Here is a 27,290-nt window from a genome sequence, read left to right as displayed (position 1 = left end):
AAATTACATAATAAATATGGTTAAGTTGTGAGATAAGAAAAGAAAAATATATACATGGGTTAAAAGAAAGATGAAAGTCACATATCAAAGAGTTGCCAACAGTTCCAAAGTTTTTCTGAAAATTCGTCCAATCCAAGAAAGCAGATCCTAAAAACACGCACTTGGATTTAAGGGAATATAATTGTACTGCAGATCAACTTGAATGCAACACTGGTTTAAAAATAAACAAACGAACGAAGCACGAAGTATCGAGCTCATCCAAATGTTAAAAGCTATGGTTCAATCCCAATGTAAATCCATCTACAACACAAGCAAACCCGAGCTTTCCATCTAAGCCTCCGAAGTTTGGAACATGTGTTCAATCTCGGTAATGATAGTTTGGGCATCTTGGACCTCTGGGGTTTCCTTTAGATCCGACTCCTCGAGCTCAACCTGTGAAATAGGTTTCGTGTAAAGTTTGGAACCAAGTTCAAGAAATGGAAATCAATCTATCCAATTTAAACAAAATGAAGGGTTCAAGATTAAAGTAGAAATATATGCAATCTTGAAACTTGATCATAGGTTTGAGTCACACGGAGGTGAGTCTAGAAGGGAGAGGGAAAAAGAGTTGACGTTAGAAATTATTAGATTTTTCATATCGGCCTGATTAAATTACTTGGAGTTGAATATAAGCATTCGGACAATCATCCACCTCGATCTTTGTTGAATATAAGCATTCAGACAAAAAGATAGGCACAAATCCAATGATTTTGATATGGTATCAAACCTCCTTTCCACTGTTATGTGTTGGACTGTTACGCATTATCTCTTGTAAACTTCACGCACCAGTTATTCATTCATAGGCGTGAGGTGGTATGGTAGATGTCCAACAACAACTGAATTATATTTCTGGAAGTTGTATATATGTAACAGAAATCTGGTATGCTACAGTTTGAACCTTGGGGTGACATTGCACCAAGCATAAATTGGAAATCAAACCACGGTTATATCCTAGTAGCACTAGACCCAAGTTACCTTCAGTCACCTGAACACATGACCTACATTTGTGAGCATAGATAAGCTAACAAATATTAACCACAAACATTCAAACAAAGACACAACAAGAATTATTTAAAAAGCCTGGGACCTCCTGGGGACAGTGAGAGGCAAGACTAAAGAAACACATATCACCAAGCTATTTTTTGCTCGATCTTTGTTTTTGTCCCATACCAAAAGAATTCAAATCAGTTTAACAATCATGCACAGAGTGAAACTACAGAGGAAAAATAAAATTAATTCGAACCGGATGGTCTATACAAATAAATGCACACTCGCGGTCGACTTTGATTTAAGAAAATTTTGAATGCCTATCCTACGAGAATGGCAGCAAAAATCCTTGTCAAATAGTCAGAGCCTAACACATGTTCAAGTAAAACACCTAGTTAACCTTAATCTTGCAACATGTTGACTTTTAAGATGCAAGGCTGCTTCTACATAATCATGCATAAGGTGGAGGAGGAACAATTAACAGTATCAAGAAAAGAACAAAAAATTACAACTCACCAGAAATCCTTTAAGGTCAGTTAGAGCAGCTTCTAGGCGCTTGTGGCAATCTGGTATCATCATCCTGGACTCAGCCAGCACATTTTCCTGAATTAAATACATCAAGAAAAGGAAGTATCCGTTCAGTACTTTTTTAAAAAAAGCAAGCAAGAAAATATATGATCAATTCATAACTTGTCTAGCCAGCAAAACCAAAAGTTTTGTCAAGGAACACCTCTGCAATTCATAATTCACACTGACTAGCCCGATTGAGTGCCACACACCTTGCATAATGCATGGATTTGTACGATGTTCTTTCTTTTTATTTTAATCATCATCACTTATTGTTACAACTAGCTAGTTAGAAGGGTAAAATACCCTTCACCCAAGATTCAGCACGTACAATCACGTAAAAATAATACTCGTAAATTCCTTTTCTCTCCCCCACACCCACTTTCCCAGCCTCCTCCCTCAAAAACTGTATAAAACTGAAAACTGAACAGGCATCAAAATTCTTAACTGCCTCAACTATAACATTTTCAATGAACAGCCATACCCACTTGTAAAACTTGGAACATGAACATAAACTTCTATTGAAATCTGTTGCATCGTACTCCTATCCATCGATTACCTCCACATGGTAAACAAATACTGTCCTTTAAAGTAATATTCGATGATCTTGAAAAAGGAAAGACCCCACCGGGTCCTCCTTTGTTGATACTAACAATCCAAGAGGCCACAAAAAATAAACTCAATAATCCTGATCTTTGAAGGATTTCTTCATTGATATAAACCCCCATGAACATGCATATCTTCAAATTGTATGTCTGAAGACGCGCCATATTAGTTCCAATTGTCAAAAAATGACATTTATCTAGCATAAACTACGATCATTACATGTACAAAGAAAATCGTGGAGAAATGCATAGTTATTCCATGCTCGAGTAATAATATATTTTCCTACACTAAAGTTTGAGCAAATTGCATTTTTGGTCCCTTGGGCTAGTGGGTTAACTCCAATGACCTTATTTAGTCTCCACAATCCATGGCACCAATGGACCTTCACCATTTCTTGTCTACATCAAACAAAATTAATGGAAATAGCTATTTTAAATCTGGAAAAGAAAACCATCCCAGCTGCATAATGATATCGAAATTATCGGAAACGAGAAACCAACCTCGAAACAATTCCTTTAAAACAGACAAGACCTCACACAGACTCACACAAGTTCAAATGTAAATGATGCAAATAAACAAGAGACGCGGAACCCGTAGACTATTTACAACAAACTACCCAAATATAAAAAAAAAAAAAAAAAAAACCCTTTTTCTCACATCCAACAAAAGAATCCAAGAGAAATATAATACCAGCATCCCAATTGATCCGACATTCCTTCTGCATTAAAAGGCTATCAATCAAACAAATACAGAACAATCACGCACTTTAGCAAGACAACTCAAAAATCGACCTTTTTTCGGGTCAATTCGAGAATGGATCAGTATTACAGCTCAACATAAATTTGGAATTCACCATCTCACCCATACATCTCAAAAATTATGAGGTAAATTAAACAGCCGGAATTGACCTGCTGCTTGATGTCGTAAGGATCGGCGGCGTTGGCCTTCATATCAGCAGTTTTGGCGGCCTCTCTTTCTACCTCTTTCTCGTAAGAGTCAAGTTCCTTCACTATTCTCTTGCACGTTGAAGTCTTTATCTTCAGATTTCTCAACGTAGCCATTTTCTGCGCTTTTGCGAATTAAAATTCACCATCACCTAATTGGTGTAGTTCTCTAGGGCTTCTTAAGCAAGAATATAGTGACTGTGACTAGTGATTGTGCGTGAAGCTAAACAAAATTGGTCAAATGATGCCTTTGCATGTAAATATAAACAAAAATAAAAATAAATCTACGAGGCAATTTATTATATTTTTACAATTTAATTGCTATTAAAATAGGAATTTGAGTTGTAAAAAGTTGTCAAATATCAAAATGCAACAAAAGTCTATATCAAGTGCAAATGTACACTGTATATTTCACAAACTACCTAATACGAAATCCCGAGTAGTGTTTGGTTACTCAATGCCACGAATTTATACAAGAATTGTGGTCAGTCCATCGAAAACTAGAACTATTATTACTATTTTCTTTGTTCTTGAACCCTTTCCAATCTCTCAAAACGGCCTTCAAATCAACCATCTTCGCACCAATGGTGCGACAACAATTGGCATGAACAGTAACGACCATGTTAACATCTTGGCTATCACTGCAGAATCCACTGAAATATAGTGTATCAAGAAACTTGGGTGTTAGACCTAATTCCTTGAGAACGCCATGGAACACTAGTTGCTCCAAAACATCTTGTTCTTTCATCCCGATCGAGTTCTTTCTCATGTCGTACCATGTCTCGAACAATGATATGGTCCGGTTGTTCGATCGTACGTAGTAAAATCCAGTGTTGATGTTGTTGAGTTCTGAGTATGAATTCCCATTGAATGAATCTGTGCTTATTTGTAAGTCCAAGGTTTCATTCATGCTCAGTCTCGTGAGTGGATTCCTTAGCCATAGCACATCCGTGTCCTGCATGCCATACAAACATGAAAATCAATCAGTCGTAGATATAATGTTCCCTGCAGAACTACAAGTGAAATTACCAGTTTAAATACAATGACAGAGGAAGGGAAAAAAAGAATATGAAAGTAAAAACTACCTTAACAGAAAAAAAAAATTAACATTTTAATTAACTATAAAAAAATCTTAGAAAAAGTAATCTTCAAAGTTCGTAAATTTATGGGAATCATTGAATTCAAGAAACAAAATTAACATACCTAATTATTATCACATTGAATGCAATCATATATATTAAAAAATCAAATCAAAATTTTGTACTCGAGTGACATAAAATGTAAAATCATGGAATTCAAGAAACAAAATCCAAATGGGAAAATGGTAAATTGAGAGGAAGCATACCGTGAAGATGAAGTTGTAACCTTTCTCGAGGACATTCAGCAGAAAACTAGTCCTTCTCCACATCATCTCTATAAAATCCCCGGACATGTAAAGCTTCTCACCGGCGAAATCATCGCCGCCTCCGTCCACCACCAGTCTGTAACAGTTCAGCCGCCGGTATTCACACCTTTCATGCGCTGTCTTGTCCATGGCCACCACAAGTAAATGATCCAACAGTTCTCTTGTTCCTTCCCCCTCCCAAAAACCCTCGAGAAAAAGATCAAACATTGACGGATACTCGTTCTCATGAGGCTCGACGTAGGCTTTGTTGATAATGGCGATAATCAGATTCTTGTTCGGCATTGCTGCATTTTCCAGGGCTTCTTCCAGTTCATCTTTCAATATTTCCTGCCACAAAAAAAAAAAATAAAGAAGCACGTGTAATGAATGTGATTAACTTTTTGTAAACAGACGAATCCGAACAATCGGACGATTATTTCACGTACCAAATTTGTGTTTGGGAGTGATATGTAGGGTGAGAATTTGATCCAAGAAACCAGAAGAACGAGGAACGCTGCAAAGATCATACAAAACTACAAGATCAGCGATGGAGAATTTGGAGCAAACCATTTTCTGTTCAAAACGATTTCTCGATTCCAGTATCGCTTCTTCTTTCAATGGAGCTGGGATTGTAGCGTGGGGATCGGAGGATTTTATTAGTAAGCGAAGTTGGAGAGTCATGCAAACCACCTGAAATAATAGTCATTTCTCTTTATAATAACATGCAAGTTGGAAAATTGACTTCCTTTAATTTTAACTTATATATTTAATTTCAATAAAATAATAATTAAAATTTTATTATTATTAAAAATCCAAGATCTCGTATACGATTATTATAGTTAAAGTGAATAGAAAGAGAGATGAATAAATCAACACCTTCAAACAAAATAAGATCAGTTATTAGTTTGTAATTAGTTATAACTAATTTGGGCGAGTTTTTTCACCGGTGAACCGAAAATTATAACCGATTGAATGGATTTAATTTATTACTTACCTCGTTTAACTATAAATTTTCAAAACATTCGTCACCATGTAAGCATGACAATATTATGATGAAATAAAATATTAAAATTAAAAAAATTAAAAAAAGTTAAAAGTTATAAGAACTTCACCTTAAATTTATATTGATTTCATCTTGACTAATTTTATCTCATTATAGAATTCATCGAAAGTCTTGCAAGAGATCAGTACAACAGATTATGCAAAAAACCCAAAGATACATGATATTAATACATCACATATTTTCACAAAGAAAAAAAAAACTTGGGGAGAAAATACACAAATTATAATATCAGCATTCTTGATTAATGATCAATCCGGATCAAAAAATCTGGCACGATTTGGAGTATTTGGTCTGCTTCCTATGCTTGGGTGGCTGGAGAACGACCTTTATCGCTGCATCGAACACAGCCTTCACATTCTGTATTTCAAGAATTCCTAAAACTAATCAGATGAGGCACTTGAAACAACTTCAAGAAAATGCATTGAAAGCTCGAGAATAGTACGAACCTGCTGTGTTTTGGCACTGCACTCGACGTATGCTACTGCTCCTATTTGCTTCTTTAGTTCTTCGCCCTGAAAACAAGAATCTCACATTCCAAATTAAAATCTTAGATAAACAACCTTGCTAGTGTAAGTTATAGTCCATATCATTTTTTTTACTATCATTTTACAATAGGCAGATAATTGTCGAAGTAGACGCACGTAAAAGAATATGGTACCATTTTACTTCGCATATAACCGAAGTCATATCCAATAAATTAGCGAAGTCTTTGGCCGGTTCAATTAGGGAAAATCGGTCTGGAATTAGACCGATGCAAAAGTAAAACAATGTCTTTTACATCATCGATTTCGTAAAGTACAGAAGTAATATCTTAGATCGAGCTTGTTTAAGCTTAAGTTGTCGATATCACGAGTGCAAAATCTATCCGATCCTCAGAATAATCAATAATGTTCTTATAAATTTTGTAACGACAATTTAGCTTGAAGTAGAGTTCTCATATGCACCTGTTGGGTGGAAATAGTCAATGCTCCCGGATAGTCATTTTTGAACTGCTTGTCCTCTCTCAAATCTGGAATATCATGAACTCCCGAAGTCATATTTAGGGACAACGAAAGAGAATCGAGTTAAAGAGATGTTGACAAGGGTTGGCCCCGAATAAGGATAAAAAATTACAGTTCCTAGTCCTTGAGAGCTACTAATATAGAAGTATTTGAGCTTAAAATATAAATGGATTTTAGATCGAACTCTTTTTATGGGTCGGAGATTGGCTCATTGTCGTATATATATTCTAAGACCAACGGCCTTACGATTACAACAAAAGCTACAGTTGAAAGATAACAATGCAATTCAAATTTTTGAACTTTAAAATAAAAAGAGCTATGTTTCGATTGTCGTGCTCCATGAACAACATACAGGACAATGACACATTCTCCACCATTTCTTCTTCAATTGACTCAATGAACTAGTTCATAAGACAGCAAGGGTACATATATCTCGACTACCTGACTAGTACTCGTATATTTTTTATAAATATAATTTGCATTGCAGAAACCCGTTCATATGCATAACCTGTCCTGGTGTTCCACCGATATATGCATGGAGAGATTCTCTAGAATTTCAAGATACTGACCCGCTCAAGTGGAAAGAAAATTTGAAACTGTATTGTAGTTAATAAAAAAACATTGTGGGAATCCGATTCGAAATACTGAAAGGAAACAAAAAATCTTTGAAAAAAGCAAGACAAATGCGTAGCAACTAGTTTTCTTTTATGAGGAATGAAGAATCCTTACCTAGTTTTGTCCCCACAAGAACAATGGGCACCGAAGGAGCATAATGCCTTAGCTCGGGGACCCACTTCGCCAACGTAAAAGGTAGCATAAAAGCAAAAGAAACAATGAGTATACACGCCATCAAGAAAAGTTAGCAACTACAGCTTGACTAAGCATGAACGTTCAAGGAAAAAGGAGTTTACTTTCTTTGAAATGTTCTCAAAGCTTGGCCTACTTATAAGAGAGAACGCCAGCAGGAAAACATCAGCTCCTCTGTAACTAAGGGGCCTTAATCTGTTATAGTCTTCTTGACCTGCCATAAGTCGTTTCAAATTTGAGAATCTATGCTAGAAAAGCTCACATAAACATCATGCTTGCACGCGCCAATTAACTGTCTTTTACTCTTTTCTTTATGCAATGAACTCTAGAGTATGGTCAGCTAAAGCAAGGGAAGAGGATAAAAATATTCAAATATTTACATTTCAACAAAGATCATAGGATTGGATATAATTTGTTTAACTTTAAATGGATGATAGGATCATATATTAGGATTTAATTTATAAGAAAAAAGATTCAGAAATTATAAAATTATAACTACATGAAACAACCCTTTGGCCTTAACCAGTCTATAACCCCGAGCAACAATAAACGAAGAGCTTTAGCTTCATGCTAGAATGAAAATGAATTTTTGAAGTAAGCAAGAAATTTGAAGGTCATATTTAAAAAAATCAGCAATAAGAAAAGTAAAGATATGAAGAACAGGATTGTTTTACCAGCAGTATCCCACAGGCCAAGATTCACAGTTTTCCCATCCACGGAGACATTGGCACTGAAGTTATCAAACACAGTTGGAACATAATCCTGAATCAATCAAGAATACACAGCATGATGGCCAAGAAAACGCACGACAAATAGTAACACACACACTGTATGTGTGCGTTGTGGTATATACTTACAGTGGGAAATGTGTTGCTAGTGTAAGATATCAGAAGACATGTCTTCCCAACTGCACCATCACCAACTGTAACACATTTAATGAATTTGGTTGCTGTGGCATTTGAATTGATACTGCTATTCGTAATAGTGCTGGTACTCATACTTTTTAATCAAAAACTCAAGCCAAAAGAAACAGAAAAAAATCAAGAAACTCGACACTCCCAACTACTGCTGGAATCTTTCCTTCGAGAAATTTTAGGGATCAAGGAAAACAGAAGGGACCCTTTTGAGAATGTAGTGAGGTGAAAAAATCCCTTTTTTTCTCGTGCATTAACAATGAGTATTTGAAATGTCACTTTGAGGTGGTTTTAAACAAGAGTGGGGGCATGAGAGAATGGTGGAAAGCAAGATAAAGATTTCTTGAAAACTTCTTTTCGGCAGGAAAAGTTGCTTTATTTTGAGTCGTGAAGGAGGGAAAAAGAGTGGAAGGCTAATGCGCCATGATAATTGTAACTGGTTATGAATTACCAAAAGAGGGAAAGAAAAGGAAACTGGTTGAGGAGAAAGTGGGGCTTCCAGGTGACTTGCATTTCATTGATGGGAGAAATTTTTGGGATTTGACTACTCAGTTTTGTTCTAGGATGGATCTAAAACTTACCTAATATAGATGATTGCACGATTCAATATATGCAATATGGATAATCAATGTTGCTAAATAATTATTTTTTAGTTCTTGTCATTTTATGAAAAATGACTAAACAAAATTAATATAAGAATTTATCATACAACCATTTAAATTTATTTATTTCACAAGATAACTGAAGCCATCTCTTGTTGAGAAATGTGGATACATAAAAATTACGAGTTAAGATATATTGAAAGATCATATACGTCTTTGATTTTTTTACATGACATACTTTGAATATTCTTTTGTATTGAAATTAGTGCGTTTAAAGAATTTTGATGAAGTCAAGGTACGAGTTACAGTAGTATGGACAGCTTTATGGTGTTAGCATTATTGTCTACTTTTAATGCAGAAAAATTAAGGTGGGTCTTGTAGTGTTTTTAAAATATTTTGAACTGATTTTTGAATTTGAATTTTCAAAATTGAAGAGAGTCATGGATGACCACGTGGTCACGGTTTCAGATGTGTAACATAAAGAAATAAAAGGGAATCCCGGGGATGTTAGTGTCTCGATTAAACAACAAGATCAAAGTTTCTCAACTGTGATGCTGACTCCAAATTCAGGTAGTATAACCAATCTAAACACAGGTGAATGCCAGTATGTTGTTAACCAATCGATCTGGATTGAACAGAGGAGGTCTGATCCCCACAAATCTTGGTGCTGGTGAAGTATAGGCATCGGAATCTGAACATTTTTGCCCTTTGGAACATGAATTTCTTTGAATTTGATGTCTTCCAAAGCTTCTCTCACCACAAAGGCTACTGGGGAATATAGCCGTAATGTTTCTCGAATCACCATAGTTAGCTGCAAGTCGAATAAAAAAGTAACAATTTAACAATTCAGTGCATTGTCCTTGTGGATAACAAGGAAAAATTGCTTCAAGATGACTCATTTTCTTTGAGTACGAATAGTGTGCCCGTATATGTTGCGATGGTGTAGCAATTCTATGCAATGGTTTCATATCTTGTGCTATATATGCCGAAAAAACCCATATAGCCGACAAATGATAGAGTGCAAAAGGTTAGATGCTAAATTTTGTACCGTCTTCATGTTTGGAGCATATCTGCGTCTGGGGCATTTTTACCACAGATTTCGAGCACCTTTGCACGAGCTCGAGCTTGCCACTCAGGATAAGATGCCAGTGTCATTAAGCACCATGATGCGGAGATAGCAGTAGTCTTGTGTCCGGTAAAATATATGTATTTGCAGTTGTCAACGATAAACTTGTTGATTGACACATCTTTAGGTGCATCATTGGCATCTCTACTGTTCTCAGCTCTTCGCTGAGTATCAGTAGAAGGAGGTCTTTCTTGCTGTCATGGAGTTGATTGTGTTCCTTTACAACCTCGAGTATCATTGTGTCTACTTCACTCTCAAGTTTCCGAACAAATCCCCAGTTTTGGTCTCCCAGCTTTGTAATATAACATCATTCAGGTTGATTCAGCCATCGTCATCATGTTCACCGTGCCCTGCAAAAATCTTCTAAGTCATATTCGATGTTCCATATCTATTACATACTACCAGCACAAGAAACAAACGAATGGTGTTTTTTAACATCTTATGGTAATCATATTGTGGGATTTGAAGACTCATGTCCCGAGCAACCAACAGCTTCACCACAGAATTGTTTACTTTGCCACGTGAACAATGTAAAGTACTAAGAATGTACACAATTAATATTGGCTTGTCTGAGTTCATGTAGTCACTTGTTGAATGAGAAGTATACGCTATACATACCTTAACTTTATCAAAATAGAATTCAGGTGCGATGATCTTCCTTTGGTGAGCCCAATAGGGTCCGTTCGATGTTAAGATGCCTCGACCGAGCAAAGGGCCCCGATCCTTGAAAAGATAAGTAGGTATTAAAGTCGTTTGAAAATTAAGAGAAACGGGTTTTACATTTACGTGTACCTTTCTTCTTTCCTTAGTATAAATAGGATTTAGTTCTTAGTTGTAAATAAGTGATTCTGTTTTCTTTTAATAAGAGAAGGTCATCAGATCAGGGGTTTTTCCCTTCCAAATTTGTTCTCTCTTCTATCTTTCAATATGGTATCAGAGCCCGGGTTTCACCGTTATGTGTTGGACTGCCTATAATTAGGCCACCCGTTCTGCATACAATTGGGTCATTTGTAAACTCCACGCTCCAGATGTTCATTCATGGGCGTGAGAGGGGTGTGTTAAATGTCCCACATCGGTTAGATAATTAACCTTTGAATGGTATATATGGAATTGGACAATCCTCCCCCCTTGAGCTAGCTTTTGGGGTTGAGTTAGGACCAAGTTTCAATCTTAATATTGTATCAGAGCCCTAAGGTGCTCTTTCTGGATTTTTTTTCTGAGATTAATTGATCGTTGTTTCTTAGAATATGGCTTCGTCTTCCATTGATGTTCTAGATCCACTACATGTTAATTCTTCATACATACCAGGGCTCAATTTGATTAATGAGCAGCTCATTGGTACTGAAAATTACAGAATCTGGAGCCGCGCAATGAAAATTGGCCTTCAAGCCAGGAATAAGCTTGCGTTTGTTGATGGCAGGTATGCGAAACCAGATCAAGGATCAGACAAAGAACTCCAATGGGGGAGGTGTAATGCGATCGTGTTATCCTGGATTATGAACGCTGTGTCAAAGGAAATATTTGGTGGAATCGTGTATTCATCTTATGCGGTTGTGGTGTGGAATGATCTCCGTGAACGTTTCGATAAAGTGAACGGTTCAAGGATTTTTGCGATTCATAGAGAAATTGGTTGTCATGTTCAAGGTAGCAACTCTATTTCAACATACTATTCTAAGCTTCGACAACTATGGGATGAATATGCATATCTTGTAACGTTGCCTATCTGCTCTTGTGAATCATCCAAGAAATTTATTGCATTTGACCAGCAACACAAACTTCTTCAATTTCTCATGGGACTTAATGAGAGTTTCACTCACATCCGAAGTCACATCCTCATGATGGATCCCCTTCCTACGGTGAGCAGCGCTTTCGCAATTATCTCTCAAGAGGAGTCACATCGTAGTTTGCTAAGTGTGCCTCCACAACGGCTTGAACCTTCTGCATTTTATTCTGCCCAAAATAAGAGGAAGATTGATGTTCGATGTGAACATTGCAATATGTTGGGTCATAACAAAAACACTTGTTTTAAACTACATGGTTATCCCCCTGGCCACAAATTCTATAAGGAACCGTGGAAAGCTGGTAACCAGAGGTTTGACAGAGAAGGCTATGACAAAGGCAGAGCCATTGGCAGGGCTAATACAACTGTTGCTGGTGTTGATTATGTTGACGAGTCCAGAGCAGCAACAAGCTCCGGATCATTTTTTCACCGGATCAATATGCGGCCATTTTGAAGCTTCTTGAAAAAGAACAAATCAGTGATAAACAGATTCCTCCTACTGTGAACATGGCAGGTAATGATATTGAATGGATTATTGATTCTGGTGCTAATGATCATATGGTTGGCCTTGATGGACTGCCACACGTTACTAGATCACATGTAGATGCCACGGGTTCAATCCAATTGCCAAATGGTAGTGCCACCAAAATTAGTAGCCTAGGTACCATTCCCATAAATCACACCAGTACATTATCAAATGTTCTTGTTGTCCCAGACTTCCGTCATAATCTTCTTTCCATTTCGAAATTCACTAAAGATCATCATTGTTTTGTCACATTCTTTCCCCGGTTTTGTGTGTTTCAGGGCCTCTCAAATGGGAAGATAGTGGGGATTGGTAAAGAGAGACATGGCCTTTACTACCTAAACAATTCAAGTCTGAAGCTTCTGGATGTATCACATACTTCCTCATTACCTGATTCTAGAATACCTATGTATAGGTCATTTCTTTCAGCTGTAAATCATACACAAAAACTTGATACTAACAAGGAATTCTTGTGGCATCAACGCCTAGGACACATATCTTTGACTAGGATGCACGTGTTGCCTTTTTTACCGAATAATTTTCATTTGTCCCATTGTAACATTTGCCCTTTATCAAAACATACTCGCCTTTGTTTTCCCAAGAAAAGATCAGTTGATTCATCATTTGTTTTTCAATTAATCCATATGGATGTTTGGGGACCCTTCCATACACCCACATACAATGGGGAAAGGTATTTTCTAACCATTGTGGATGACTATACACGAGCAACTTGGGTCTACTTGTTGCACTCGAAGCTTGATGTTCTTCCAATGATTAAAAGATTTCTATCTCTTTCCAAAACTCAATTTTCCACTGCTGTTAAAATGATTCGAACAGATAATGCGATGGAATTTTTCCAACGCGACTGTACTGATTTGTTTCATACATTAGGTATTATCCACCAAAGTTCTTGCCCTTATACCCCTCAACAAAATGGTCTTGTTGAGCGCAAACACCGTCATATTCTCAATGTTGCCCGTTCATTAAAATTTCAAGCATCCCTACCTGATACATACTGGGGTGATTGTGTTCTCACTTCGGTCTATCTCATCAATCGCACCCCAACACCACTTTTATCTAACAAGACACCTTTTGAAGCTTTATTTGGTGTCGTTCCTTCTTATTCTCATTTATGAGTTTTCGGTTGCTTATGCTATGCTTCAACACTACCTCGAGGGGATAAATTTGCTCCCCGTGCTAGTGCTTGTATTTTCCTTGGCTACTCCAACTCCCAAAAAGGATATAAAGTTCAGGACATAACCACAAAGAAAATATTTGTCTCTCGGGATATTCTGTTCCATGAAAGTGTTTTTCCTTTATCGTATACTGAACAGAATACATCTATTTTTCCTCTTCCTCCCGCACACATCCAAAATGACACTATTCTTGCTGATACATTGCCACCATTTTCACAGCCCCAAATTCCTAACCTTGAACCTTGTCCTCCTCGACGTTCAACTCGTATTTCCAGACCACCAATTTGGTCTCAAGACTACATGTGTTCGTCCACGTCTTCTTCTTTACACCCCATTTCTAATACCTCACTTACCATAAGTTGTCTCCCTCCTATAAAGTCTTCCTTTCGCAACTGTCTGTCAGCAAAGAACCTACCTCCTATCATGAGGTAATACTTGATCCCCGTTGGCAGTCTGCTATGGATCTTGAGCTGCAGGCGTTGGCAAGTAATCATACATGGGAAATAGTTGATTTGCCATTGGGAAAGGTTCCCATTGGCAATAAATGGGTCTACAACATCAAATACAATTCTGATGGTAGTGTGGATCGATATAAAGCGCGACTTGTAGCCAAGGGATATACCCAACTTTATGGAATTGACTTTCATGACACTTTTTCCCCCGTAGCCAAGATCACCACTGTACGATGTCTTCTTACTGTTGCTGCCATGTTTCATTGGCCTTTGTTTCAAATGGATATTACTAATGCCTTCCTTCAAGGGGACCTTGATGAGGAGATTTATATGGTATTACCTCCAGGGCTTCGAAGACAGGGGGAGGATCATGAGGGACTTCGCAGCCAGGGGGAGAATAAAGGGACCAAGGTGTGCAAACTAATGAAATCATTATATGGGCTCAAACAAGCATCGCGACAATGGAATATTAAATTTGCATCCATCATGAAAAGGGCTGATTTTTGTCAATCCACGCATGACCACTCAATGTTGTCAAGAAAGAATATGATTTTATAACCATATTGCTGGTTTATGTTGACGATATAGTGATCACTGGTAATCATCAACCTTCGATCGAATCATTGAAGAAACATCTGCACAAGCATATCAGAATTAAGGACTTGGGGATGTTGAAATATTTTCTTGGCATAGAAGTGGCTCGATCGAAAGATGGGATATGTTTGAATCAAAGGAAGTATGCTTTGGAACTTATATCAGACGCAGGTTTGGCAGGTGCAAAGGTTTGTGACACTCCTATGGATCAAAACAGTAGGCTTACTTCGAAGGAATTTGACGAAACTGTAGGAAAACATGTTGTTGATGATCAGCTCTTGAGTAATGCGAGTGAATACAGGAGGTTGATTGGTCGGCTTATATATCTTACCGTTACAAGGCCTGATATATGCTACGCTGTGCAAACACTAAGCCAATTCATGAACAACCTGAAAACATCATACTTGGAGGCAGCTTTGAGAGTGCTGCGATATTTAAAATCTTCACCTGGTAAGGGAGTTTTGCTCTCTGCACAAAACTCTTCATCTCTAACAGCCTATTGCGATTCAGACTGGGGGACTTGTCCCATGACAAGGAGGTCAGTTACTGGTTATTGCGTGAAACTTGGAGATTCGTTGCTATCATGGAAAACCAAGAAGCAAGCGACAGTCTCGAGATCTTCGGCTGAAGCAGAATATAGAGCAATGGCAAATGCAACATGTGAAGTAATTTGGGTGGTTGGAATTCTCAAAGACATGGGAATACATTTAGCACTTCCAGTAACTATCTACTGTGATAGTACTGCCGCACTACACATTGCAGCCAATCCAATGTATCACGAGAGGACTAAACACATCGAGATAGATTGTCACCTCATACGAGAAAAGATCTGTGATAAATTGATCAAAACATCCCATGTTTCGACAGAAGAGCAGCCGGCGGATTTGTTCACTAAAGCGCTGGGAAAAGGCCAACATCATTATCTCGTGTCCAAGCTTGGAATGCTGGATTTGTTCCAAGCTTGAGGGGGAGTATTAAAGTCGTGATTGTAAATTAAGAGAAACGGGTTTTACATTTACGTGTACCTTTCTTCTTTCCTTAGTATAAATAGGATTTGGTTCTTAGTTGTAAATAAGTGATTCTGTTTTCTTTTAATAACAGAAGGTCATCAGATCAGGGGTTTTTCCCTTCCAAATTTGTTCTCTCTTCTATCTTTCAATAGTAGGCTTCCCGAGGTTCAATGAGGTGCAGAGGCTTATTTCCTTGACCATATCTGGATTTGTAACACACGATATCTTTATATTCCCCTTGGCATACACAGATATAGGTCCTGCAATAAAACTTTTGGTCATACTCGTGCATCACTCCACGCATCTATTTCTCAGTAACACTGCAATCTTACGCTTCAAAATCAACTTCAGGAATACTGAAAATTCACAGCATATCATACCGAATTCATCTGTCCACTGCAGAAGATGTGGGATAGCAGTGGATGGCCATGAATGAAGCTTCACCCCACAATCTGCTGATCTCTTAACCAGATTTTCACGAACTCGGTCATTGATCTTCCTAATCTCAGCTATGTTTCCAATACAAAGTGAAGGATAAGGCCCTCCGATCCCTTGCTTTTCGAGCTTTGATCTTAGCCTTTTGGGCCTCCGCGAGAAAGGAATCATGAAGCCAGGCAAATATCAAGAAACACCTACACAAAACTAGTGAGGAAATCATCGCGGCGTTTGCCCTTTCAATTTTGACGCTTCTGCTTCAAACATTCTTTACCTTGATTAAGTACGTTGCTTTCTCAAGCATCGGTCCAGCTTCTGTCCACAGTCGTGCTGAATCTCTGGTTTGTATATAATATAATAATAGGTGTATACGCACGCGTGGATGTGTAGAAGATAATATGTGCTAACATTCGGTACGTGAACAGCTATTCGTTTTGTAAGCCAGTCAATTAACACATGCATGTACGCTTGGCCCGTGAGAAATAGTGACTTTAATCTTTTATGAATCAATAACATACTTCTTCCGCCACTGATAACAGGAAAAAATATAAATATAACATTCTAACCAATTAGGAAAAAAAAGCAGAGATAATAAACTGAACTAAAAGATTTGGGCGAACTGGCCACCAGGAATCAAAGAATTAATGTTAGAAGAGTCGGAGATGTGCTACCCGTGTATATCATCTAACGCTCAAGTTGAACACTTAAAAATATATATTGGAAGGTGGATTCAAGACACTTAGCTAAAAAATCAATTTTACATATATATATATATACGTGTGTGTGTGTATGTGTGTATTATGATAAGTATCATAATCTTTGAATTAAAATATGATAATTATTAATTACTACAAATATATATATCAATAGTTTCTATATCAAAAGACTATTTATTATTCAATTGTAGGCATGAGTGATGAGAGCACCCTCCTCCCTTTTGCCCACCCATATATAGGACCAACTTTTTTTTTTAAATGGTATGTATGGCAAGATCTTACTCGTTGAAATGAAATAAAGGTAGTGCCCACATAGATAAGATCTCATCTATCCCTTGGCTCCATCACCCTACTAAGTCTAATCTAACAATAAATTATAAGAATGCCTAGAAGAGTGGAAAGAAATCATAAAGATGGGGTGGGAAATCACAGTTTATATTTAATGGGATCTGATTATATTTGACAAAAAATTTAAAATTACAACGGTTCAGTACGTATGTTCGGTATATTACCTACGCGTCTGAAAAGATCTAAAATTCGTGCTGCGTAACACGACTGCTTGGTCATTGCTCAGATGAAATAGGTTTGGTTAGTTCAATTTTTGAATAGAATTATAATAGATAAAAAAAATAAGCTCGATTATTTTAATATTTAATAGTTTAACTTTAGTTTGATTTGCAAAAACAAAAAGAATAGATGGTGGTGGTCTGCAAACCGTTACAAATTAAATATGAATTAGGGGGGCACATAAAAGAGGTATCTCTCAGAGCAATACAAATACTAGAGCAACAGCGCAGCGAATTGAGAGTTGCTGGGAGAACATAGCTGCAAATATGCTCAACTATGGAAGTCTAAAGTGACATAAATTCAACATGAAAACTTTCAATCATAACAACCAGCATTTAAACCAAAAAATCTAACTCTCGGTCTGCTCCCTCAACCTCCGGATGGTGCTCCTAACCGTCACGGCACTTGCAGTGCTGCAACAAAGATAAATGCAGGTTGGATATTAAGTTTACGGAACATACGTGATGAATACGAGAAGAAAGTGCGTTGGTGCAAGGTTTCTTACTTCAATGTGTAAGCACCACCGGCTTTCACTTTGCCACAGTCCTTACAGCCCCAAATGCCGACAGCTTTCCTCTTCACCGCATACTGTGGTTGTAGCAACGTTATACTCAGAAGCATGGATGATAGAAAAATTCAGGTAAGGCAAAAACACTCCTTGACAAACAGGAGAAGCTATCTCTGGGAGTGCTTTTAAAAGACCCAAAGAACAACAACCAGATAGGTCCAGACTTTGGGGCGGAAATAAATTTTTTATCACAATTTTATCATATCTTTGATCTGAGAGGGACATCAGTAAATTTCTTCATTTTTTATCAATATATCATAAATATGATATTTGTTGTTCGAACTGTGATTTTGCAAATGCCATAAATATGTAACTCGTACCTTGCCACAGAATTCACAGAAGTACTTGCTGTGCTGGCTAACTTCCATCTTCTTAATCTGCTTTCTCAAACTAGCACCATAACGGGTGCCTGAAATGTCAGAAGATACCAATCAATCACAGCCAGAGTAATATACGAAGTAAATGTCGAGTTCAATTGCAAAGTAGTCCCCATAGGTACACCAGACAAACGGCAGTCTACAGAATCACTATGTTTGGATTACAGCACGAACAGACTTGACTATTATGAGATTCATGTTATCAAAATTCGCTTTCCAGAATAAAAAATAAGTAGCAAACAAAAGCATTCAAAAGCAGGGACGATTCATTAGCTTCACACACAAGTAAAATAAGCTGGTTAAAATCTAACTACCATATTATTAAAACAAAATTAAAAGTAATCTTGACAGGCCACTCAATTGGACCTTGGTCCAGTACAACATACCATATTTTCCGACAATGCCAACCTTCTTGGTTCTCTTTGCCTGAAAAAGATAAAGAACCATATTATTAAAACAAAATTAAAAACCTTGATTCATCGAACATGCGAAACATGTTTAACTCGGGCAATCACAGGTACACTAACTGAGCTAAAAGTCACTATTTCACGAGAACATAAAACTACAGAAAAGTGAGGCCAATGCTTCAAATCGAAGCCTACAATTCAATGGAAAATCAACCATGATGAAATTCACTACCTCGCTATTTATTCCTTTAGGCATGATTGCCCTCCAACCACTAACTAAAATAGTCCAGCGGACGAAGATAAATAAAAGTTGCATGTTGCATAGCGTGAACTATATCTAATATTCCAAATCTAGAAGAAAGCAAATACTTGTGCACTAACTTTCAATATGTTTAACTAACCTCAGATAAATTTAGATAGATCGAGCTAAACAACCAAGAACTGAACAAATGGACCAAGAAAGGATCACTAAAAAACAAATTTTCAAGTAGCAGACACAGAGATAGGAAAACAACTATTTAAGAAAACCAGCAGCGCTAAACATAGAAATAATCAGAATTCAAAACCATTTATTATAAATTTCTACTCATATCATATTGATTGGGGGGTTTGAAAGAGAGTTTACCATCGAAGATCGGTTACAGAGGAGACGAAACGAAGAAGAGAGAGAGCACGATGATACTTGAACTTGTATTTATAGAATGGCGTCCAGTGTAGTTGTGTGCCCTAGATCAAGAAAAATGATGAGTATGGGCTTAATTGAGTTCAGAAAGAAAGGCCCAAATAAGTCTCAGATATATGGGCTTCATTGTTAAATATTTGCCATGGCAGCAAATTAGGCGTGTTATAGATGTAATGGCCCACTCTGGTTTGGTAAACTATTTCCTGTACTAATCTTTTATCTTTACTAATTAATTATTTTTCAATTAATTGATGAAGTTTATAATAAAATTATGATTATATTCTAATTTAATTTTTAAAAAATCAAAATTCAAAATCAAAATTATTAAGCAAATTAGTGCTTTTACACGGTATCTTCTTTTTCTAGGTATTATATATTTTCTTATTTACAAAAATAACACTCACTTTGTGTTCTTTGATATTTTTTATTTACGAAAACGTGACTCTCTTTTGTAAATAATAAAATCGCTATGTATCTATTGCGTTTTAGTGACTTTTTGTTTAGAAAAACACTACAATTTTTTTTATTTTACCATTTGTTTTATTTCATTTAAAAAAAGCCTATCGTTCAGAGTTTGCTGAACACGGTTATCTGACTAATCTTGTTAGTTCGTGAATTTACCTATATACGTTAAAAAAACATTACCTACAGATTTCGTCGTTACTACTAATAATAAGTTGATGTGTATGAAAATGTATAATTAATTTAAGTGTCTCCAATGTCTATGCCCTTTGTGATCAGCAACCTGAAAATCGGGGAATGAGTCGTTGCATACGAAATAAATAATATAGGAAAATGGACTTTTCGAGTTCTATCATAGTCTTTGTCTACCCTTTTCTTCGCCATCCATATTCAAAGTCTCTATCATGTTAATTTCTTTGAAAAATCTCTTTAATTTTGAAATTTTAAAAAATAATCGGTGATTTTTATTGTATTATATTGTCAAAATTACACTTAAGTGTAAGTAATTTAATAAATATATCAAGAAATTCTCTATAGTCAATTCCTACTACCTCCAACATGCATAGCATATCATTTACAATAAAATCGAATGACATTAATCTCGTTATGCACATTTTAAAATTTTAAAAAAGACATGGGTAAGATTTCCATTTATAAAACCTTTCAAACGTATAATAAAAAAAAATTGAATTAAAAAATATATGCAAGTGGTACGAGGTAGAACCATTTTTGAAATTTCAAGATTGGCTACTTTCCTTTTTTTCTTTTTAATCGTACGATTATGCTCCCACACGTCAACTCAAATCCAACTTGAAGACACGTACTACCAACTCATCATCTGTTAAACGACAAAAAAAAATACAATAATTTTTCAGAAACATACATTTTATCAGATAATAATAATATCGAAATGTTTTCCACCACAGTTTCGAGCCAATCACTGCATGTTGCAGAGATGGAAATAATTTTAGCTGAATTAAGTGAAAGCAAGTTTTGGTACCGTTTGTGTACATATCCCACGAAACGAGGGGAACCCATTGCCCAAAATCTATTGGAAAGCAACCTTATATATCTAAATAAGCAAGAAACAGGGAGAGAAGAAAGTCGGTAAAATGATTGGTTCTTTTTTCATCTCACTTCGAACGCGTAGAAAGTTGGGATTTTTATTAAAGATAGCCCAAAGGGTTGAACAAATCCAGGAAGAAATATAGATACAGATAGTCTTTATTCATTTATATCCTCTGGTTATAATATATATATAGATATACAAATTGTGCTCACGCGTCACGCCTAAAGCATTTACCGATCGTCTTAATTGTGTTTCACCTAACTTTGTTGTGCATTAAATTCCCAGTGCTTGATGATTAACGAATAGTATTTCCAATTACTCAGACGTACAGACACACGCAAGCATCTTTGGAGTTCTTATCTTGAAGATTTATATTTGATCAATCTTGTTTTTATCCATTTTCTTGATGTTTTCCAGGCTGTGTTATGTTGGCTCTTCATGAAACTTGTAAGTTGGCATTCCAATTTGTGTTGGTTTTTGTTTAAAATATAGTAATCACTTTCTTCTTTGCCCTAAAAAAAAAGAAACAGAAGTTTTATGACTTTATCTGAACTGATCATACTTTGTTTTCGGGTTGGTTATATTAATTGTCTTTCGTATTTTCGTTAGATTTTAATATAATTGGTACTAATTGATCTGTCTTGAATCCCTCTTCGACTAATTATCTTGCGTCCGCGTGTTCATGATTTCCTTGAATTTCCATTTTTTTTATGTTTACTTTGAATTCTCAGGTTTCCAATGGCAGTCCAGGGTTCAAAACCGAATCTTGAAAACCCCCTTTCGATTTAAAGGATTAAAGCAAAAGATAATGCAGTGCTTCTATTATTTCAAGGAAAAAACAAGAAGCGGGAGACAAAATTCAGCCCCAATTCTGACAAATCCAAATGATTCTGATGTCATCTCACAAACTAAGAGGGTAACAAAATCGTCATGCTCAGCCCCTTCAACTCGAAGCATACCGGAATTATATGAAGAAAAAGCTCAGAATTTGAGGGTTTTTAAGTTTCCTGAGCTAAAGCAGGCTACCAATAATTTTGACCGATTACTTAAGATAGGTGAAGGTGGTTTTGGATGTGTGTATAAAGCAAGCATCAAGCCGGCTGATGGAGATGGTGACCCTTTCGTGGTTGCCATTAAAAAACTCAATAAAGATGGCTATCAGGTATGATTCTTGATCTCCTGTGTGGTTTTTTCATGCTATAAGGCTGAGATAAAATGCAAACTCTTCAAATTTCTCGTGGGATTTTTTTAGTGCCCCCTTTGCTGAATTCACAGTTTGCCAGCGGTTGACGAGATAAAATAAAAGTGTCAATTTGTTCGATAATGCTTCAAGATTATTGCTTTGATTTGTGTTGGATTAGCGAGTTTTACTCTCTTTTTTGTGTTTTTGGTGGTTCTGCTAGCCGTTTTGCAGACTCTTTTTTTTATTGAACCAGATTACGTTTTGTGAATTGGCTTGGTTTTGGGTGATTTATTTAATTTGATAAAAGTTGTGGATGGATTTACGAAAATGTGCATTCAAACTAAACATGGAGTACAATGCATGGAAGGGCAGGGGCAAACATAGGAATTTCAGATAAGTGTGCGGCTCAGTGAGCTCTGAATGGAAAAAAAACTGGAGTTTTAAAAAAAAATTAAACATCGGTCTTCACTGCCCATGCTAATTTCCTGTGTGTCTGTGTGATCCGCCTTTGGGCCGCAAACACCTGAAGTTACAGAATATTGCGTGACTACTGTGAGTCCTCGAAAGAGTAAACAAACCTGCCCTGTCATCAAAAAGAACAAAAAAACTATCAAAATATGTGGTGCAGGTTTATTTGGTAGCGTGGATCCCTCGTTGATGTTCAATATCTTATTCAAAAATTCATCCCAAAAAATGCTCTGCCTCCAAATTCCATCTGTGATCTGTTTTGTGAATCAGCTGTTAGATTAAACCTAAAAATGAATGATTTTAGTGCCTCAAACTGTTCAGGGTCATAAACAATGGGTAGCAGAAGTGCAGTTCCTTGGTGTTGTGGATCACCCAAATCTTGTAAAACTTATTGGTTACTGTGCTGTGGATGGAGAAAGAGGTATTCAAAGGCTACTTGTATACGAATACATGCCAAACAAGAGCCTGGAAGATCATCTATTTAGCCGGGCCTATCCATCCCTTTCTTGGGATCAAAGAATGCAAATTGTGCTGGGGGCAGCTCAGGGATTGGCTTATTTGCACGAAGAATTAGAAATCCAGGTTTTAACATCACAGACTTGGCCAAGGCTATGTTTTAACTGCTCTTTTTGGTAGTGGTGGACCTTTATCCCCCTAAAGGCTTTAGTTTTTCTGATAGTGTTTGCCTCATGGAACGTCTTTCCTTGAAACCAATTGGCTTTAGTTTTGTCACTATGGGCTCGAAAAGGTGACCAAGTACGTTGAGAACATTGTTTTTAAGAAAGTTAAGATTGCCATTCGATTGGACTTAAGATGGAATTTTTTTTATTGCCATAATTTGATCTTTTAAGGCAAGTGGCTCAGTCAAAACTCTAACCAAGCTCAAATGCAAGTGCTATACTCGAGGGCAATTCGTTCATTTGTTATCTTTTATTTTTGAAGTAACCATCCTCTCATATGAGAACATTTTTATAAAGTCCTTAGGCATATTTTAGTGTTTTCAAAATATTGAGAAGTTGTGTTGCTTGATGCATGAGTAGTCCAATTGTGAGTCAGCATCCGAGTATAACAATACTTGCGCCAGGCTCAACTTGTTACCACCCTAATGAAGAAAATGCGTCAAATTACTGTGAACTGATATCTGGACTTTATGAGCTCTACTTCAATCATTTGGACAGTTCCCATGTAACTTATTTTGGTTTATCTCAATGGTTAGATTATTTATCGAGATTTCAAGGCATCAAATGTGCTATTGGATGGAGACTTCATGCCAAAACTTTCGGATTTCGGGCTTGCTAGAGAGGGTCCAACTGCTGGTCATACTCATGTTTCAACTGCGGTATGCTTACTCTGTTAAACCTGGAATTCACTTTTCATTCAAAGCATGAAAAAATTCTTACATTTTCTCTTGTTAATAAGATCTGGAACGAGTCCTTTTCTTTAAAAACACTATAGGTAAATCCTGCAGAGAGAAGCGAGGGCTGTCTCCCCCTTAAATAGGATAACTTTAAATTATGTGTATCATATTGAAAATTTTAAACTTTTACCCTCTGAATACACATCTTTTAATCACTGCAACTCAACGAATATGTTATGCCTTATATTTTGTCCTTGGTCAGATTGTAAGAGGCTGGGAATGATTTCTTAGTCCTATGTCATGTATTGTTCTCTCAATTTTAGCAAACCCATTTTGTAAAGTGATAGTAGATGGTAAGTTGGTTCTAGTCAAGCCCATTTGCACGGACCTGATGGCACGGGACTTGAGTCACGTGACAGGCTTCTCCTGTGAAAGGAACATTAATGTAACTGTATGCAACATAATGTTTTCATCAACTATCTTGACAACATAAACTCTTTGTTTAGGTTGTTGGAACGCATGGATATGCTGCCCCAGACTATATACAAACTGGCCATCTTACCAGCAAGAGCGATGTCTGGAGCTTTGGTGTTGTATTGTACGAGATCCTAACAGGCAGACGGTCTCTAGAAAAGGAACGCCCCAAATCCGAGCAAAAACTGTTGGACTGGGTGAAAGTGTATCCGGCAGATAGTCGAAAATTTGGCATGATAATGGACCCGAGACTCGAAAACCAGTTCTCCCTAACCGCAGCTCGTTCCATCGCAAAATTAGCCAATACTTGTCTGGTGAAAAACGCAAAGGACCGGCCGAAGATGAGCGAGGTAGTGGAAAACGTAAAGCATATTCTGCAGATTTCGGTAGAGGAAAGTCCTACCCAGTATGTAGAAAGTGAAACAATGGAAGATAAGCCTCAAAAGACCACGGGGGCGTCAGAATCCGCTAAACGGAGGCTTACCCATTTGTCCAAGTTAAGTGAATATGTTGGTGGAGGAGGTGGTGGAAGATTCATGATGATGCAGAGGAGTAAAATGGGGTAAATAGGGAGTTTTCTTGGTTCAATGTAGTGGTTGTGTAAAAGGGCCATCACTTTTACTGAAGATGTGAGGCTTCAAAACTTGCTTGTGCAGAGAGTTCTTTAGCTGTTTGTTTTCATCTAAAATATTAAGGCGTAGTTGATCATTTGAAATTAGAATTTAGCCGGAGATTGGCCTCCGATGGGGATGCGAGCATTTCAATGTGTAGAACGAAAATAAGAGACTCCTGATATAGAAATCCTGTGTAATTCACAATATGATGCATAGAAATTGTGACGAGGTACACCTATTGAATAAAGTATAGATGTGTTGCATGTCTATATTTTTTGACATTTTTCATTGCCTCCGAAGACGCTCATCACATGGGCCTTCTATCGATAAATATTATGGGCTTGGGCTGATCGTTGGGACAACTTGTGAGCCGAAGCCCAATAAGGCTCGCGGCCTTCAATATTTTCACGCTCATTACTTTAACAAAAAAGAATATCTTAATCGTTTATGTTTATTTTAAACTATAATATTTTTTATACTGTGCAAATAATAATAACAATAATATTATTATTTTTTTCTGTTTCAGTTTAAAAGTTAAAATATTTGTTATTGATATGTAATTATATGTACTCTTATAACGTTTTATATTTAAGAATTTGTCTTTTTTTATTTAATATGTAATTATATGTACTCTTATAACGTTTTATATTTAAGAATTTGTCTTTTTTTAAATAAATAAAAAAAGACATCCAGAGTTCAATGTGATTTTTAAAATAAAAAAAAAATTCATTACAACTGATACGAAGAAAAGAAATCAAATCTTGCACTTACTGGCTACAGAGTTCTATTTTAGTATAAGAAATTAAATAAAGGATCAAATTGACTGATTCTGTAATAATTAGGCATCTACGAGGAAAAGCTAGAGCCAAACTCTAGATATTCTTTCAACTTACCAGCACAGGCGCCCATGGTTTTAATTAAAGCTGTTTCAAAATAAAAAAATATTGTTATTATTAATTTGTTGAAGATACAAATTTTTTTTTCATCATTCATTCCTTCGTGGATTAAAAGTCTGGAGAGATAAAATAATAGTCCCTAGAGGTTTAAAAATTTGAGTCGAGGAGAAATGCATTCGATAAATGTGGGTTTTACTTTGTTTTAATCCACCTCCTATATTGTTATGATCAATGTAATTTGTATGAACTGTGCTGATTTATCTAAAAAAAATTAATAAACATGATCTGAGTTTTCAATATTTTTACAGTAATCTTTTATATGAAAAAATATTACTAATCTGCACGTTGTTCTCAAGATTATTTGAAGTAAAATTATATTTTTCACGTGTTTCTGTATATATGCTTTAGATTATGATGCGAGAAAAACAAACAAATATAGTGAAATCTGAGAAGAAATTCTAACCTGAAAACTATTAGCTGAACAATTCTAATTTCTAATTAACGATGGCCCATCGCATATACTACTACCACTACTTCTAATTACAGAAGGAGAGATCCGGAAAACCGAAGAAAAACAAACCAAAAAAGAACAAAATTTTTTGTTGGATTTTAACCCATTTCCCTACAGATCAGACGCCGGATCTCAAATCTCAAGAACCCTTGATTAGTTCTATGAATCAGAGCCCTTGGATCTCTTGACACCGATTAGTATCCCTTTTAAGTTTTATCCTTCTATTTTGCTACATAAAACTTGCTTACAGTTTATACGGTTTTAGGAAACAGAAACAGTGTTCGACTGTACAGATTTGTTGGAGTCGAATTCTTTTTCAGATTCGGTGGTCTGCCTCACTGTATTTGATGATCTCTTTGAAGAAGAGAGCTTCAATCTTTTTCCATTGGCTTCATCTGTTGCGATCTGTTCCTGCCTGCATTCTTGGCTGCAAAACGGTGTGTTCCCTCTGAAGGAAACCGTATAATGTAATCAATTCGAAGTTCAAACTCAACAAAACCAAATACCCTTTGATAATAATCTGTATAACAAATCAAGAAAAGACTGCGCTTATCATGACAATCCATCGGGGAAAAAAGATTTGGGTAACTGACCTGTACATGTAGATGTCACTTTTCTGGCTGAGTGGTTTGCGGCAAAGGAAGCAAGAATCTAGAAAATGGGGTTGGCGGTGTGTGTCTTCATATCTATGGTAAGATGAAGCCCCTGACCTCATCTTTTGCATGTATAGTGGCGGCGGCGGAGTGCTTTGATGAAACCGTAGAGGTGGGGGAAATAGAGATTGTGGTAGGAAGTTTCGAGAGGGTGGGAAGTGTCTCTTTTATAGGGAAAGGCTTGGCCTGTTGACTGTTGAGCATGAGAAATCGAATAATTTAAAACAAATCACGAATAATTTTTCTTTTTGGATTT

At 36.6% G+C, this 27,290-nt stretch overlaps 5 protein-coding genes, 1 long non-coding RNA gene and 1 pseudogene across 9 annotated transcripts; 1 reads left to right on the top strand and 6 right to left on the bottom strand.

Annotated features, from left to right (window-relative positions):
• Positions 1-33: 33 nt before the first annotated feature.
• On the bottom strand, positions 34-3,372 carry LOC140822100 (tubulin-folding cofactor A-like). Its single transcript, XM_073182833.1, has 3 exons — positions 3,108-3,372; positions 1,543-1,629; positions 34-432 (listed from the first exon to the last, which is right to left on the bottom strand). The coding sequence occupies exons 1-3, from the start codon at positions 3,258-3,260 to the stop codon at positions 331-333; spliced, it is 342 nt and encodes a 113-aa protein (XP_073038934.1). The 5' UTR covers positions 3,261-3,372; the 3' UTR covers positions 34-330.
• A 211-nt stretch (positions 3,373-3,583) lies between these two features.
• On the bottom strand, positions 3,584-5,292 carry LOC140822056 (uncharacterized protein At1g28695-like). The gene is made up of 3 exons (XM_073182781.1): positions 4,974-5,292; positions 4,489-4,875; positions 3,584-4,098 (listed from the first exon to the last, which is right to left on the bottom strand). The coding sequence occupies exons 1-3, from the start codon at positions 5,052-5,054 to the stop codon at positions 3,598-3,600; spliced, it is 969 nt and encodes a 322-aa protein (XP_073038882.1). The 5' UTR covers positions 5,055-5,292; the 3' UTR covers positions 3,584-3,597.
• A 386-nt stretch (positions 5,293-5,678) lies between these two features.
• LOC140822090 (rac-like GTP-binding protein 5) lies at positions 5,679-8,868 on the bottom strand. Its single transcript, XM_073182815.1, has 7 exons — positions 8,256-8,868; positions 8,073-8,160; positions 7,503-7,612; positions 7,321-7,384; positions 6,535-6,599; positions 6,037-6,102; positions 5,679-5,947 (listed from the first exon to the last, which is right to left on the bottom strand). The coding sequence occupies exons 1-7, from the start codon at positions 8,394-8,396 to the stop codon at positions 5,849-5,851; spliced, it is 633 nt and encodes a 210-aa protein (XP_073038916.1). The 5' UTR covers positions 8,397-8,868; the 3' UTR covers positions 5,679-5,848.
• Positions 8,869-9,289: 421 nt separating this feature from the next.
• On the bottom strand, positions 9,290-16,545 carry LOC140822224 (cytochrome P450 714C2-like; annotated as a pseudogene).
• Positions 16,546-17,449: 904 nt separating this feature from the next.
• On the bottom strand, positions 17,450-19,411 carry LOC140822140 (large ribosomal subunit protein eL43). Its single transcript, XM_073182891.1, has 5 exons — positions 19,291-19,411; positions 18,645-18,684; positions 18,202-18,290; positions 17,819-17,901; positions 17,450-17,726 (listed from the first exon to the last, which is right to left on the bottom strand). The coding sequence occupies exons 1-5, from the start codon at positions 19,291-19,293 to the stop codon at positions 17,663-17,665; spliced, it is 279 nt and encodes a 92-aa protein (XP_073038992.1). The 5' UTR covers positions 19,294-19,411; the 3' UTR covers positions 17,450-17,662.
• A 1,338-nt stretch (positions 19,412-20,749) lies between these two features.
• Positions 20,750-25,241, top strand: LOC140821735 (probable serine/threonine-protein kinase PBL19). 4 transcript variants are annotated; one of them, XM_073182299.1, is made up of 6 exons: positions 20,750-20,916; positions 21,202-21,325; positions 21,711-22,040; positions 22,851-23,111; positions 23,746-23,868; positions 24,393-25,241. In XM_073182299.1, the coding sequence occupies exons 1-6, from the start codon at positions 20,765-20,767 to the stop codon at positions 24,924-24,926; spliced, it is 1,524 nt and encodes a 507-aa protein (XP_073038400.1). In that variant the 5' UTR covers positions 20,750-20,764; the 3' UTR covers positions 24,927-25,241. The 4 variants fall into 4 exon arrangements, with proteins under 4 accessions (XP_073038400.1, XP_073038399.1, XP_073038402.1 ...); XM_073182298.1 differs by having other exon boundaries at positions 21,624-22,040; XM_073182301.1 differs by having other exon boundaries at positions 20,768-20,916; positions 21,610-22,040.
• Positions 25,242-26,309: 1,068 nt separating this feature from the next.
• LOC140821886 (uncharacterized) lies at positions 26,310-27,290 on the bottom strand. The gene is made up of 2 exons (XR_012115852.1): positions 26,975-27,290; positions 26,310-26,829 (listed from the first exon to the last, which is right to left on the bottom strand). It is a non-coding gene; the product is annotated as an uncharacterized lncRNA (long non-coding RNA).

The sequence above is a fragment of the Primulina eburnea genome, unplaced genomic scaffold (genome assembly GCF_022965805.1).
Source record: "Primulina eburnea isolate SZY01 unplaced genomic scaffold, ASM2296580v1 ctg739_ERROPOS11973397, whole genome shotgun sequence".
Classification (NCBI taxonomy): Eukaryota; Viridiplantae; Streptophyta; class Magnoliopsida; order Lamiales; family Gesneriaceae; genus Primulina; species Primulina eburnea.
This window is presented reverse-complemented; position numbering and strand designations above follow the sequence as displayed.